The 14,749-nt window shown below is 45.9% G+C and overlaps 1 protein-coding gene across 2 annotated transcripts in view; it reads left to right on the forward strand.

Annotated features, from left to right (window-relative positions):
- The window catches only part of NTRK3 (neurotrophic receptor tyrosine kinase 3), a 218,511-nt gene that overhangs the window by 158,972 nt on the left and 44,790 nt on the right, over nt 1–14,749 (forward strand). For both annotated transcript variants that reach the window (XM_036389613.2, XM_036389614.2), the window contains exons 13-15: nt 5,657–5,787; nt 10,461–10,633; nt 13,922–14,165. In XM_036389613.2, the coding sequence (XP_036245506.1) occupies nt 5,657–5,787; nt 10,461–10,633; nt 13,922–14,165 (548 nt within the window). The remainder of the gene's footprint in view (nt 1–5,656; nt 5,788–10,460; nt 10,634–13,921; nt 14,166–14,749) is intronic.

Below are 14,749 nucleotides of genomic sequence, written 5' to 3' on the forward strand. Positions count from 1 at the left end.
CGCTCTACCCTGGTCAGGGTACATTGGATAACTCATTGAGTTTGGTTCCCATCCAGGCTGTGATTGACTGCCCGACATGAAGGGCCCTCTGCTTGGTACTTACATGTGGTGGTGACAAGATTTCCAGTGTAAATTTTAAGCTTTGTTTATTTGATTTTAATTGTGGTGGAGCAGCGGAGCTGTGCAGCATTTATTCACAAGAGTTATTCCAGCAGTGTCGAGGAAGAAATGAATGAATCACATTGACTAAGTGAGAACTTTGCTACCTTTTTGTGGACAACTTATGTAGAAAGAAAAGAGAAAATTCTTTGGCATAAATTAGTTGTTACAGCAAATGACTCAGCCACTGCTGGAAAATGTCATTGTTGTTATCATTTATAAAGTGCTGTTGATGCAAATGAGGCATTAGCAGCTTATGAAAATCAAGACCATATCTACAAAGAGCCCAGGATCAGACCCAAATCAGGATACCCTAGAAACAGATCTAAAATAAGTCAGGTTTAAAACAGGGCTTGAGCAGCAAGAGGGGCAAAAAATAGAGAAGAAGAAACAGAGAGAAGAAATGCCATGAAGTGAAAAAGCAAAAGGAGGGAGGAGCTGGTGATGGAGAGGTGCAGGAAAGAACCTACCTTTAGGAAAAACAGAGTCACATATTGGGGGAGGTGAAAAATTTATAGAAAATTGATATTGGTCTTTTCTAGGCAAGAAGAGGAATCTTCCAGTAAAGAGGGCAGCAAAAGTAAAAGTGGAAATGTCTATAATTTTGGTCTATTCCACCAGCAAGCTACAGGTTGCTTGTGAATTAATAGTCCAGGGTCAGAAAACCCACTAGAAATACAAGAAGACAGACTGCTAGCTATTTGGGAGTTTGAAAGATGATGTGAGGAATTAATTGAAATTAATTTAACAATTGAAACTGACCTGGTGTAAATGATCCAGCATTAGTAGTTTTGCAGTTTGCTCTAACTTAACTACTGGCACTGCTCAGGCACTGCTCATGGTTTACTCTGGAGATTGATTTGTCCATTTTCCTCCCACTGTAGTCATCTGTGACCAAACACAATCATGTGCATTCAAGATTATTAGTAAACCATGGTTTCAAAGATGCTGGTTGTGATGGGAATTTGAAATGCAGAATTTGCAGTGTCACTGAACCCATCTCTTCTTCATCTGATGCCCAGGACTGATTTAGAAATGAGACAGTAATTGGAAAATTAGATTCATGAAATGTACTCATACAGCTTCCCAATATCTGCTCATGTGATTGAAAAGTGGTGGTTATTCAAAACAAGGTGTTTCCATTGCACACAGTCTATTGCCAGCTCAATATGCTCTACCTGGAATTTGGAGGTTGAGTCAGGGTCTTTTTGTCTTGACCTTGCCTTAAGATAGAGAGACTCTGCAATATGAGAGTAAAAGATGGGAGAAGAATCATTGAATCAGTGATGGAAGTAGAAAAGTTCTGATTTTTCCAGGCTCTGTCGCAAGGACCAGTGCAGAAGTGACCCATTGGGACATGGCAGACTGATGTTTGAGGAAAGCAGAATTAATCTTGTTCCCTCTTCTTCTTCCCCAGTATCCCATGGCTGTGTTGGGTTCACAAGTTTAGCAAACCAGAAGGTGTTTGTCTCGAGGAGAGGAACAGACATGACTAAGGACACGTGGGAGCAAGTGATGGGGAGGAAGAAGTTTCTGGTTTCAGACAGTCACTTTTCTAACTAAATTCACTTTAAGCACAGATCAAATCATCTGTCCTGCAAAAGGTTCAGAGGTGGTTAGGTAAAGATCCCTTTGCAGATCCAAAGCTGCCATCCTTCTGCCTTGGCTTTTCCAGAGAAAGGAAAACTTTCTGCATGTGTAAAAGTGGGTCCCAGACTTACATTTGTTAATGCTCTAACCTACCCCCATGCTGCCATCATTGAGCTAAAGCCATGGGCCATTTCCAACTAGCTGCAGGTCAGGTGCTTTCTGATGTGGTTAATGGGCTACTCAGAACAAAATTGAAGGCAAAAGTTTGAAACACCTTCTCGGTGTGTTAAATCTTGATGGACAAGAAGGAAGGTGGGGAATCTGCCCAAATTTTCTTCTGTGTCATGAAAAAATATACTGGACTATAAAAGGACTGGAAGGTGTTTCATTGTAAAGTGGAACTACTTCAGTGTCAGGCACTCACATCCTTCCTGTAGGTACAGCATGGCTTTGAATGAGTTCACATCATGCTGTCAATTCTGCTTATTTTCCTGTCAGATCTTGCTTTGGCTTCTGCATAGGATCTTCTTATGAATTGTCTTGTTGTCTTGTTTTTATAAGTAAATAGTACACGGGGAGGAAAAAAATAAAAAGAGTGGTTCTTCGGGAGAGGCAGTTTGCATACACCTTGTCTACAGGGCTGACTGCAACACAGCCGAGACAGATTAGCACAGCACTGCCTGCCTAAAACAAATAAACACCAGCTGTTTATCAGACAGGGCCTGGCTTCCTCCAGGAGCAGGTAAACAGATTTATGCAGATGAACCTCTGAGGTGCCCTTGCAGCACAGCATCTTTCATGGCCATTTGGCCTTCCTCGTGAGTTACAGCCAGGGTGGGTGAGCACAGTGGTGCAAGGTGAGCACAATAACGCTGCTGGCCACGGGGGTTTGTCACTGCCTTGTGGTTAAACCTGTCTTTTATAGTGGGTTAGAATTAATCATAGTGCTGATCTCGCCGTGAAGGGAAGAATTTGATCTAAACTTCACTACTTTAGGCCTCTAGCATGTGGAAAAGCAATTTATTATAACTCACTTATTATTCCATTTGTGCCTAAAATACCATGAAGCAAAATTTATGTCTATTTGAGGTTGAGAGAAATTGCCATCAGGAAATGTACTTTTCTGATTCTACATTAAGATTGTCCAGTTGCTGTCAAACTACTTAACTTCATGACCCTTTTATTTTTATTGCCACCCAAGTTAACTTTCAATCCAACAGTGCAACACAAGTCCACCACTGCAAAAGAATTGCTTCTCCCTCAATTTAACTCTGTCTGCCGTAATACCACATTTAATTCTTCATATGAATTTTCCCTGAAACTTCTCAGGTGACTCTTAAGAACTAGCTGTAAAATCTGGTCTCAGAGAGAGATGGGATATTATTTTAATAATATAGATATAATTACACAGTTTGGATGCCAGCTCTCAGAAATGTCTGATAATTTATTAAGATGTTATTGGGAGGAAACATTGGGAGCTGAAAGTTTTGGACAATACCCTGGAGAGTTTAGAAAGAGAGGTTTGCCTCAGTTCTCATGGTGTTACTCATCAGAAGTATAAAAATTCTTAAATAGTATTGCTGTTTTTTCTGAGACTGTTTCCTATTTAACTTCATCTCACACCAAATGGGACAATCCTATTGTAATCGCTACATTTCTGAGTTTTTAAAAATATCCTTGAGCTCCTCTTAGTACAAGATCATTCCTCACAGCTTTCTTGATTGCTGCTATTTGGGAGACCAAGAATGCAAATATGTGGTTTGACAACACAGTAAGACCAAGGTAATGTAGTGGTGAGTGCTATAGAAATGCTTGCCAAGCCAAAGAGGATAAACCCCTTTTCCTCTACTCTATTAAGTAAATTGGTGCCATTTGAGCTCTTCTTATATTAGGAATTTCCTCACCCAAGTTCATTGCTTTACATTTCAACACATTATATCTCAGATTTCTCCAGGTAATCCTTAAACACTCAGCTAAACCAGGTGGAGAAGGCAAAGTCCACGTGTGATTTGTTCTCCCTGGCTGCCACTGCAGGTTTAAAACCAAAGTCATTTTGGATGTGCCTACCAACATGGGCCTTAATGTTACTAATATTATTAATATCGGTAAGAAACAGTTTTCAGCCTATTGAACAATTAAGAAAGGTCAATGGGAATTCCCAGAGAGGTGTCTTTCATTACAAGGCCCATTGCTTGTGCAATCTTGCAGCATCCATCTTCCCAAGCAAGCCAAGGGCCCAGGGATGGCAGCTCCATAAACCTGCCTCTGAGCTCCTAATTAAAAAGCTTAATTGCATGAAAGTCATTAGGATCCTTGTGTTCCATTAGCTTTTTGATGCATTAAGTGGTACCTCTGTGATCCCTCAGGTTGATACAGGTGCTTGCTCAGGTGCCTGGGTGGCAGGAGCTGGTGGCAGATTGTGATGTGTCCCTGCAGCCAGTCTGAAACCCAGAGTTAGTCACTTCCACCTCCTTCATCTGCAGAGAAACCTACCTAATCTAAGGACACATACCTTTACAGCTCCTGTGGCATAAGGAAGAGATGGAAAAGGATCAAAAGTGGTCAGGTTTGTGAGCAAATAGATTCAGGGTTATGAACAACCCACAGGAGTGGAAAGAGGGCACTGTCCCATGTAATGAGGAGACCTCTCATACATCAGCTTTTGCTAACTGGGCACTGGAGAGGAGTGCACAACTCTCCACTGGCCTTCAAAACCATCAGGCTGAGGCTGTGAGTGGTCTGTGCTGCCACAATTCTCATGGTGATGGAAAGCTCCACTGAAGGACAGTTCATAGAGATGAAGTTTTGGCTGCTGTCCCTTCAGAAAATGCTGTAGTGGCTGTGTATCTCTAACTTCTTCTACAGTTCATTCCAAGCATTAAAAAAACTCTTTTTTTATTGCTGAGGAATTCTAGGGGTGCTGTGATGCCACAAAGGTGCTTGGAGGTTTGCTGTGCCTTAGTGCTGTCCTCAGAAGAGAGCAAGTTCTCCCAGCAACCTGTGACATTTGATGATGGCACAGAGTCAGTGGATATCCCACAGTCACTAACCTGCCCCTGTAGGTGCGTGGTATCTGGGCAGATTTAATCCTCAGGAATGACCTGTTAGCTGAGCAAACCACTTTTCATTGGCCTCTGTACCTCTGGTAAATTAAAGCTACTGCTCTTGTGATTCTTCCTGAATCCTTGGTTGCTATTCTCTGTCAGTGCTCGCTGTCCTAAATGTCAGTGGAAAGGATCATTGAAATGAATGGGTTCAGCTCATCTGTTGTGCCAGTGATGGTATCCTGGGATGACCTCCTTTCTGAGGGAGCACTCATGTAGGGGAAGGCTGCAGGGTCAGGGTCCTGCCATGGGGCATTTCCAGCACTTCCAGCCAGCTCCTGCTAATGCCCTAAGGAATGTTGGGGTCACTGCTCCTCCTCCTCCCAGGAATGCTTTGACTTATCAAGCTTCAGCCTCAAAAATCTGTCATGTTTGAGTTTAAACTAATCCCAGTTGAAATACAAAATGCAACAGGGCCTTCTAATCTCACCTGGCCTTTCATTGGAAGGATGTGACCTTTGCTACACCTCACAGGAGATAGATTATTTCCAGAATCATTCCAAAGAGATTCAAGTCTTTGTAGCAGAATTTACCCCTGAGTACAAGCTTGCCATGAGCTTGTCATGAGAACTGATAAACCTCAAGTACTTTCCTCACAGATGTTTTGCATGAGACTAACTCCATCACAGAGATGGCTGCCTTCTGTGGGTGGGTAAAAAGATCCCCGTAGATATTTTTGCGAAACAATTTCAGTTCCCTTGCAGCTTGCAAGAAAATTGAATTAGTTGTTTTCCATTCGCTGAATTAACCCTGATTCATTCTTCCCCTCAACCCTCTCCCTCTTCCTCCCCTCCCTCCAACAGATGTCCAGCATATTAAGAGGAGAGACATCGTTTTGAAGAGGGAGCTGGGAGAAGGTGCCTTTGGGAAGGTGTTCTTGGCCGAGTGTTACAACCTCAGCCCCACCAACGACAAAATGCTGGTGGCAGTGAAGGTAAATGCTAAGGGCAAGAGAGAAGGGCAGGGGCTGGCCAGTGAAGGGAGCCTGGATGAGCCTGTGTGGGAAAGGGAAGCAGGGGAGGGCTGGGGGCCAGGGGTGGAGATTTATCTGATGCTGGAGATTGTGGTAAATCCAATTAGTCACACAAAGTTTCAGTGTTTCACTTCAAGGTTGTCTGTTCTCAGCAGTGCCAAAGCCGCCCTTCCTGCTGACACGGCCAGGAGACAGACAGGGAGGAGAGGCTGGGCTGGGAGCTGTGAGCTCCTGTGCAGCTGCAGCAGCGCACTGTGGATCCAACTCCCTCCAGCAGGCACTGCGGCCCTGCTCCTTCTGGATTTTATCTTTTTGTGTAACACGCAGAAGCTAAAACATAAAAAAGCCTCAGCAGAAATGAGCAATGAAAGCTAAGCATGATGAGCCAATTTTCTGGGATCAATTTGCTGCAAGATGGGCAAAGCAACTCGGCTTGGCTCCACTCTGATTAGCCACAGGTTGCTCCTGTTTTGAGTATTTTAAGCCAACACGAGTTCAGCTTGGCTTGTGCTGTGCTGCTTGCATCCTTGTGATATTCCTGGTGGGAGCTGTGCCCCATCAGTGTGGCTCAGGGCAGAGGAGAACACTCAGTGCAGAACTGTGCTCTCCTCTCAAGTGGCACCAGTTGGCAGAGCCACACTTTAATCCCTTGGATTTAACCAATGCTTCCTAGCTCCTTGGAACAAGGTCTGCATTTGAACCGATGCTCTGCAGGGAGGAAGGATCCAGCACTGTCTCCAAAGTGCTGGAGGCATCCAGTTACTTGTGACTAGTTCTAATCATTGGCAGCTCAAGCCTTTATTTTTTAGCTCAGATGTCCCCTTTTACTCCAGCAGTGAAGTGCAAGATTGCACCTTTCACCTCTGAGAGTGGTTAAAGCCGAGGACATGCAGACACCCACGTGATTAATTGTTTGATTACAGGGTTGGTACCTGCCTGTCAGTGCCAGCCATCCCCCAGCAAGCCTGGCTCCCGAGTCTCTTCAGAGTTTCATTTGCATGTAGGCAGGAACAGCATCCGAACTTGTTTCTGTTAATTGCTACTATGAGCTTACATCTCCAGAGTGCCTTTCATCCTGCAAGATCATACAGCTCCAGCTCTGGAGCAGGGCCCTGCAATCTGGCTTCTTGCCAGCTCTGGGAGTGGCAGGGAAAAAAATCCCTCTAATTTGGGCCACGTTAGAAGTCTGAGGGGAAGAAAAGGGAAAAAAAAAAAAAAGAAAAAAGGCAGGAATAAAGGCTTTACATATTAAGTTGAGATTTGGCTGCAATTCCTGAAGATCTCATGCCCCCAGCTGAGGCTGAGAGCTACCTCCCCAGTCACTGCAGCTCAGGGCAGCAGCAGGACTCTCTGGTTAGGGGCAGCTGAGTCCACAGCCCAGAGCCTGCCTCTGCCCTGCTCCCAGAGACTCTCTCCCAGGGCCAAAGGAAGGAGCTGTGTTACTCTCTCGCTTAAATGGACTCAGATTTTTAGCAGATCTAAAGGTTGCAGCCCTGCAGATAAACTGAGTTTTGATGTGAAGGCATGGACAAGCTTCCTGTTTTATTCAGCTTGCTTCTAAAAGCATCCTAAGAAATGCACAAACACTATATCCAGCAGAGTGTTAAGGTGACAAAGTCAAGTACTAGAAATGATGGAGGGGCTGTGTTCAGGGCTTGTCCTCTGAACACCTTATTTTTCATTTTTCTGTGGCTGCTCCATTGTGGGGATCACTCCTGTGCTGGAACTTCCCTAGATGTGAGTGTACCCATTTTCACAGCCTCCCAGCAGGTTACTGGGGTTGTATCATCCCCTTTTTCAGAGGGCAGAAGAATGAAAACTGAAGAGATCTGCTTTAGGTGAAGGATGGAGTTACCAACCTCTCTCTCTCCAGCCCCATGGACAGCAGATACCTGACTGAGAGTGAGCCCTGCTGCGGCAATAAACACATGGTGCTTGTGGAAGCCTGGCCCTGAGGCTGCATAAGAGGGGATTTTCCAAGTAATATTAGAACAACTGGCACTTCATGATGACAGCTGCAACCTGCAAATGCTCAGGGACCTGCCAGAATTTATGGAGGAATTGTGTGATGGAGACACACACAAAAAAAAATAATCTACCCTGAACCTTCCTGAGAGAGGCATTCCACTGATTTTACTGAGACATCCCTTCTCTTTCTTTGGTTCTGGTCTTCTTTCCCTGTTCTATCCCTTCCAGCTCCCTCCTTTCCAAATGCTTGGCTTTGCAACCTTAGCAATGAGGAGGGGGTTAAGCATTTTTTTTTGGTGTGTGAGATCAACAAACTTACTTACAATCTTAACACCTTATAAAAATGATTATGTGTGAAGGAGATGAAACCTATACTCACTGCATCTTGAAATATTATGTGCAACCACAGGAAAAAGGGGGGAAAAAGAGTCATGGGGGAAGGGACTATTTTCCTGCAGAAAAATAGGGTGGCATCAACATTATGAAGATATTAAATGACTAAAAGTAATTGGGTGCCTGAGATAAGGATGGATGCTTTGTCATCTGCACCATGTAACTAACATTCATCTAAATATCTCTAGTCAAGCTATCCCAAAGGGCAAAGAATTAAAATAGATTTATTCCATGTGAATAGCACTTTGGGGGCAGAATCAGATGAGGCAGTGTCCTAAGGCTTGGGGAAAAGCCTCACAGCAGGTGTGCTCCAAGGGGAAAAGCACTTTCTCTGCAGGAATCTCTAGAGGCAGCAGCACCATGGGCCAGCCCAGGTGCAGTAACAGAGTGCTGGGCTCCTCTCTCCATGCACAGCTTTCTGATATTTAGCACCCCTTTCTGCACAGAAATTGCAGCCTGCAGCTGCTCAGGCCACCTCTGCTGTCTGTATGGGGAGATTCAAGGCATGGGGAAAGGGGGAAGCTCTATTTGTGTGTAGGTAAAGGGAGAGCTGCCCAGTGCCCCCACCACTGAAGGGCAACTGGTGCACATCAGACTAACACAGGGTAAGTGGAACAAGTTTCTTTGAGTCCTTTTCAGGATTTGAGTCCTTTTCAGGATTTGAGTCCTTTTCAGCTCCTGTGAGGTTGCACAGTTAAAGCCAGAATTGGTCCTAAACAGTCCTGGCGTGTGGAGGATGCAGAGAATAAGAGGCACAACCAGCAACTCAAAACCAGGCTCTTCATTTTCTTAAATTTTTGCAAAGATTGTGCTGATTCTTGTGGCCATTTCATCTTGTCAAATGGTCTGGACTTAAACTTTTTTATCAAGTCCCCTCCCTTGATACCCTGAGATGACAACAAGCTGCTTCCAGACTAACTCTCCAATGCAGCTGCACAAAAATGCACAGACAAGCCAGAACCCAGCCCTGGAGAATCCTCCCTTGTCATCATCTACAGCCACAGCAGCATCTTCATGACAACTCTGCAATGTAGGGCTGGCCCACACCACCTAAATCCTGCAAGCTGCCTTGCAATGGTAAAACGGCATTCTCAAATTGTGGGAGATGAGATATTCTCAATAAGGATACTGATTTCAGCATCAGTCTGCCAGGGGAGTTGTTATAAACAGCAGGGAATAAAAACATGATTTTAAAAATTATGAGAAAAGACTTGACAGTGTCCTTCTTCAGAGGCAGTTTGAAAAATCCACACAATAACTGCACAGCCAGGCAAATCCATCTTCTGAATAAAGGCAGTGTAGTCAGCTATTTCAAAATAAAAGACAGATAGCAAGGACTGGCTGGCTCAGGAATTTAATAATAATGAGATATGAAGCCATTCACCCCTAGGTCACCAGTATAAATTCTGCCCAAGCTGGGAATAATTGGAAGCTATTACCCTCTGAGGTATGTTTGCTGCTGCCTAGGAAATGAGTTGGGGAGCCCAGTGGGACAGTAGCTACAGGAATGCCACACAAACATGGTGCCACCAGCACAACTGGGTGGTTCCTCTCCCCTCCTTTCCTCATCAGCTCCTGGCAGATGCTGTGACCCCGTTGTTTTGGGTTTTCCCCCACCTGAGCCCACTCTGTGTGTGTGCATCTCTCAGGAGTTTAGTTGTTAATTGCAGTCTCAAGATATGTGAAAAGTCTCTGTTTCGGCCCGCACGTCCGAAGAACGAGTCAGAGCTCTTCAGTTTTTGGTCTTGAAGTTGTTTATTAAATCTTATCTTTAAAATTTTCCTCCTGCCCAGCCGAGGTCTGCTCTGCAGGGCAGCCAGAGGCACTCTGACCGTCCTCGGGACAGTGTTGTCTTTTTATACTACAAACCTAATAACATATTTACGATTACTTTCCAATACCTATCACCTATGTTAGACAGTGCACTTCTGTTCTAAACCAATCCCAAAGTGCCAGCATCACAGCAGAACATGGAGGTAGAGAAGAAGAAGGACTGGACACGCCCAAGTTCCTCCATCTTGTCCCCAAAACCCCCATACTAAAAATCGCAAAATCTATCTTTTCATCCAGTGATAATTTTACTATTACATTATTTAAACTTCTGTGACTTTCATGTCCTCATGCAAAGCTGGTAATTTGCTCCAGGGGTCATAATCAAATCCCCAGGTGCTCTGGGCTGCGTGCCAGGGTCTCTGAGCCCCCCGGCAGGGTCCCAGGCAGCTCTGGACACCCAGAGGGATGTGCTGAGTTCCCACACTCATCCTTCATTGCAGGCTCTGAAGGACCCCACGCTGGCAGCCCGCAAGGATTTCCAGCGGGAGGCAGAGCTGCTCACCAACCTGCAGCACGAGCACATCGTCAAGTTCTACGGCGTCTGCGGCGACGGCGACCCGCTCATCATGGTCTTCGAGTACATGAAGCACGGGGACCTCAACAAATTCCTCAGGTCTGTGTCAATGAGGGCAGGGGAGATGCTGTGGGGATGCCCCACAGCCTCGGGGAAACCTGTTGTAGCTCAGTGGTGCACCAGTGGTGCCATTATTCAGTGGGGGATGGTTGTTCCAAGCGCAGCTTGGAGGAGGTGATGGTTCTCACCAGATTTAGGGCTTTGGTAGCCCTATCCCAACATTTTCTCTTAGGCAATCTCAGGAGATGTGGAAATCAGGGTTTTCTTCTCCCACCTCGGCAAGTTTGAAGCTGCAGGGAGTATGGCTGTGATCCTTCTCTGCCCTGTGGGGATGGAAGGACATGAAGCCAACAGCTCCAAGTGCTGCACATCAGGCAAATCCATGTCCCACTGAAGCAGGAAAGCCACTTGCCATCACTCCCTCAGCCACTGGTCTCCTGCTTCAACAGCACAAGAACCAAAATATTCAAAACATTCCTTTGAGAAATTTGTTGGTGTCCTTGATCTGATCTGCATCCCGAGCATTTACTGGTCACTGGTTCTCATTCCTGCATGTGCAGTAATTACCTTCTCTGTCTCTAGAGAGATGCAAATCACCAGAGCTCCCAGTGCCCCCCATCATCGTTCAACCATTCCACCAGCCTGAGGCAGATCACTTGTGTGCTCTGCATCCAGCAGCAGCAAGGGCCAGGGAGCAGCTGTGGGAGGATGCTTATGGTGCTCTTCTGCCACAAAACAGAAATTCCACTCTGAAACCTGTGTGCAAGTGGAGTGGTACTTACCTCTTGAAATAATTAGTAGCTTTATTTCCCAATATTTAGAAAATTGGACCCTTGATATTTTCCTGTTTTGACTGCTAAGTGTGGATATGATTGCAGGGGGAACAAGAATCTTGTGCATGGCAGGTCTAGCTCTGGGGTTGGGATACACTCACTGAGAAAAATATTTCTGCCAACACAGTTTCTGACCAGGAAGCACAAGCTTTTCCCTGAGGTTTTCACCTCTAAGCAATCACCCACACCAGAAGAATATAAGTTAGGATCCTAGAGATTTCTTCTTTCCTCTGCCAAGTAGTGCCAACCTGTCTCCAGCTTTGGGGCATTTGCAGGGCAGTGGGTGAGCTGGGAACCTCCCTGCATTGATTTTCATCCTCATTTTGGTATAGCTGTGGGTAGATTGAATAGGATTTTATGGCTCAGTCTCTGTCTCAAGCTCTGGATAGATCCAAGACGTCTTTGTCAAGGTAGGATGAGTGAAGGCTGTTGGCTTTACAGAGCTCCTCAGACCCTCATTCAAGGGGAAGCAGCCTTGCTTACCTGAGACCTTCTTTTGTCATACTTGGAGGCCTCAGCGACCTCCCAGCAGCAGCAGATTGAGCTCTGCCACCAGCATGAAACCAGGAGCTGGGCTGAGAGGGTGTTTTAGCCCAGATTGGTGATGCAGTGTTAAGGACAATGCCTCAGCCTTGTGACTGAAGGCAGGCAGTCTGAAAAGAGGCTGAGAGATGTTGCTCTTCAAGTGCTTCACAAAGGAAAACTCCAAATTGACCTATCCTTTTTCCTGGCAGAGCCACCAACCTTATTTGCTTAGAGGAGTCAGATATTACAGCTAAGGAACAACCTCTCTCACTGCTCTAGTTAACCTCCCAAAGAGTACAGAGCAAAACAGGCTCTCTCAGTGTCTCAGAAAGGTGTCATGTGCCCACTGCCTGATGGAATTGCTTCACTCAGCAGTGTGTTCCTAAGGCTGAAATCATGCTGGAGCCATGAACCTCTCACTCCCATGTCCCAACTCTTTCTTGGGACATGTCTGAGAAACACTCATGCCTGATGAAATTCATCTCCAGTCTCATTGGAAAAGAAAGCTTGTTGTATTATCTTTGGCCTTTATGAAGGAAAAGAAACTTTTCAAGGTGTGTGGTCCCTGGGCCTGCAGCTTCTCATCTTCCAGCTGTGTTTAGCTGCCAGCTTCTCCTTCCTGTGCAGCCTTGGAAAAAGCAGCTCTGTGCTCCTTTGCCTGCATGCTTGAATGTGGCAGGCAGTGAAAAAGCCCTTTGTGTCCCAAAGGAAGATGGCTTTGGGGACAAGGGAGCTTAGACCCTGCAAAGAGACACTCAAAATGCCTAAGGAAATGTCATATGAAAAGAGATTTGGGCTTTTTCAGGTAAGGTGTCTGCTGGTGGGGAATGGGGGCTGGAAGGGGATCAGGAAGGGTTGATGATGCAGAGCTGCTTGGGATCCCTCAGCAAGCAGCAGTTTTTATTGTGGAATAATTCCCCCAGCCCACAGCAGGAGACAGTGACTCCCAGACACTGAAGGCCAGGGACACTGGGAGTCTGTAAGACGCTCAGATGGACTTTTCCTCGTTTAACTGCAGAAATTGGAAAAACAGTAAAATGGAAGAGACTCACTTTAGACCCAGTTTCCTAGAGAAAAGCACAATAAATAAATTCCCCTCAGTGTTGTTAGACCTTTGCGTGCTTCCCAGAGAACAGTGAGTTTTAGTGGCCTGAAACATCAACTGGTGTGGCAAGGGGAAGCACAGGATCAGCAGGTACCTGCTGGGTTAGTGGTGGTGTGTGCTGGCATGGCTCCTCGTGCCTCCCAAAGCCACAAGGCTGGTGGTGCCACAACAAACCCTGATGTCTGCACCAGGACAGGCTGCAATGGGGCTGTCCTGCCTCAGAAAATACTGATAGAAAAGGTCTTGGCATGGGGAAATGCAGGCACGGCCTTCCAGGGAGCATCCCTAGGAATGGTGAGCACAGGAGTCCGCCTGCAGGTTGGGTGGGGGGCAAGGCTGGGTGTTCCTGGCACAAGCCCCACTGCCTTGGGGTCTGCAGTGACCACATCTGCCACTAAGGGTGTCCATCACTTCCCCCTTTTCCTCTGGTTACTGGTTTTCCAGCTTTTGTTTCCTGTCAGCAGCAGTTTTGAAATAGGGGTAATGGCACATTGCCATTGTGCAGCCTGCAATAAGTTGTTGCCATTTGCTGTTAGCTCAAACAGACAACAGGGTTTGTTAGAAAACTTGCAGAGTTCTGGTGTTCCCCTTCCTGTGAAGCAGCACCACAGTCAGACTGTCATGGGACAGAAAAGGAATTTCAGAAGAGGAAGCCAGAATGGTGACTTTTTCCCCCCAAAGCCTCAACATCCTGGTTTTTCTCAAGCCTTTCTCTGTTCCTTTCCACTGGAGCTGTGTGTCTGTCCTCACAGTGCAGAGCTGGGGGCTGTCTCCATCCAGCAAGAGCAGTGACTGTGTGGGATTCCTGTCTCCTGGTCACTCCTGAGACCCAACCCTGTGCTTTTTGCTTTTTCTTCCCTCTAGGGCACACGGCCCAGATGCAATGATCCTGGTGGATGGGCAGCCTCGACAAGCCAAAGGGGAGCTAGGGCTATCCCAGATGCTCCACATTGCCAGCCAGATTGCCTCTGGAATGGTGTACCTTGCCTCCCAGCACTTTGTGCACAGAGACCTGGCCACCAGGAACTGCTTGGTTGGAGCCAACCTGCTGGTGAAGATTGGAGACTTTGGGATGTCAAGAGATGTCTACAGCACTGATTACTACAGGGTAAGGCAGCTGCAGTGGCATTCTGGTGCTCAGAGCAAAGGGAGATGGGAAATGTTACAGTAAATCAGTTTTTGGAGCCCTTGGGCTCACTTGCTTGGTTATTACCTCATTGAAACACAGAAGTTGATCAGGCATCCCTAAACCACTGTCCTTACTCCTGCTCACTCATGGCCATGCTTGTAGTTCAGACACCCATGCAGATGCCTACACACAGACTCTGTGATACCCCAGCACACAGTCACATGCTTTTGGATGGCTCTGAAATCATTCCATCCTTACTGCCTATTTTTATTCCTTGTTTTTTGAAGACATTGACAAATTAAAGGTAATCCAGAGAGATGATAAATACTACAGGCTGTGACCTCTGATGTTAGATTAAAGAAACTTAATACAGGGACCCAGAGGGAAGGCAACTGAAAGACTGACTGATAAGTGCATAAAATATGGAAGAGGAAATAATAGTCAATTTAGGTTTGACCTCAGAACATTTTTTTTTCCAGCAGGGTCATAATTTAAACAATGGAATAATTTGCCAGGGGTAGGTTGCTGAAAGCCTGTCATTAAAGAAGTTCAGGAAGCAAGTA

The sequence above is a fragment of the Molothrus ater genome, chromosome 13 (genome assembly GCF_012460135.2).
Source record: "Molothrus ater isolate BHLD 08-10-18 breed brown headed cowbird chromosome 13, BPBGC_Mater_1.1, whole genome shotgun sequence".
NCBI classification, from domain to species: domain Eukaryota; kingdom Metazoa; phylum Chordata; class Aves; order Passeriformes; family Icteridae; genus Molothrus; species Molothrus ater.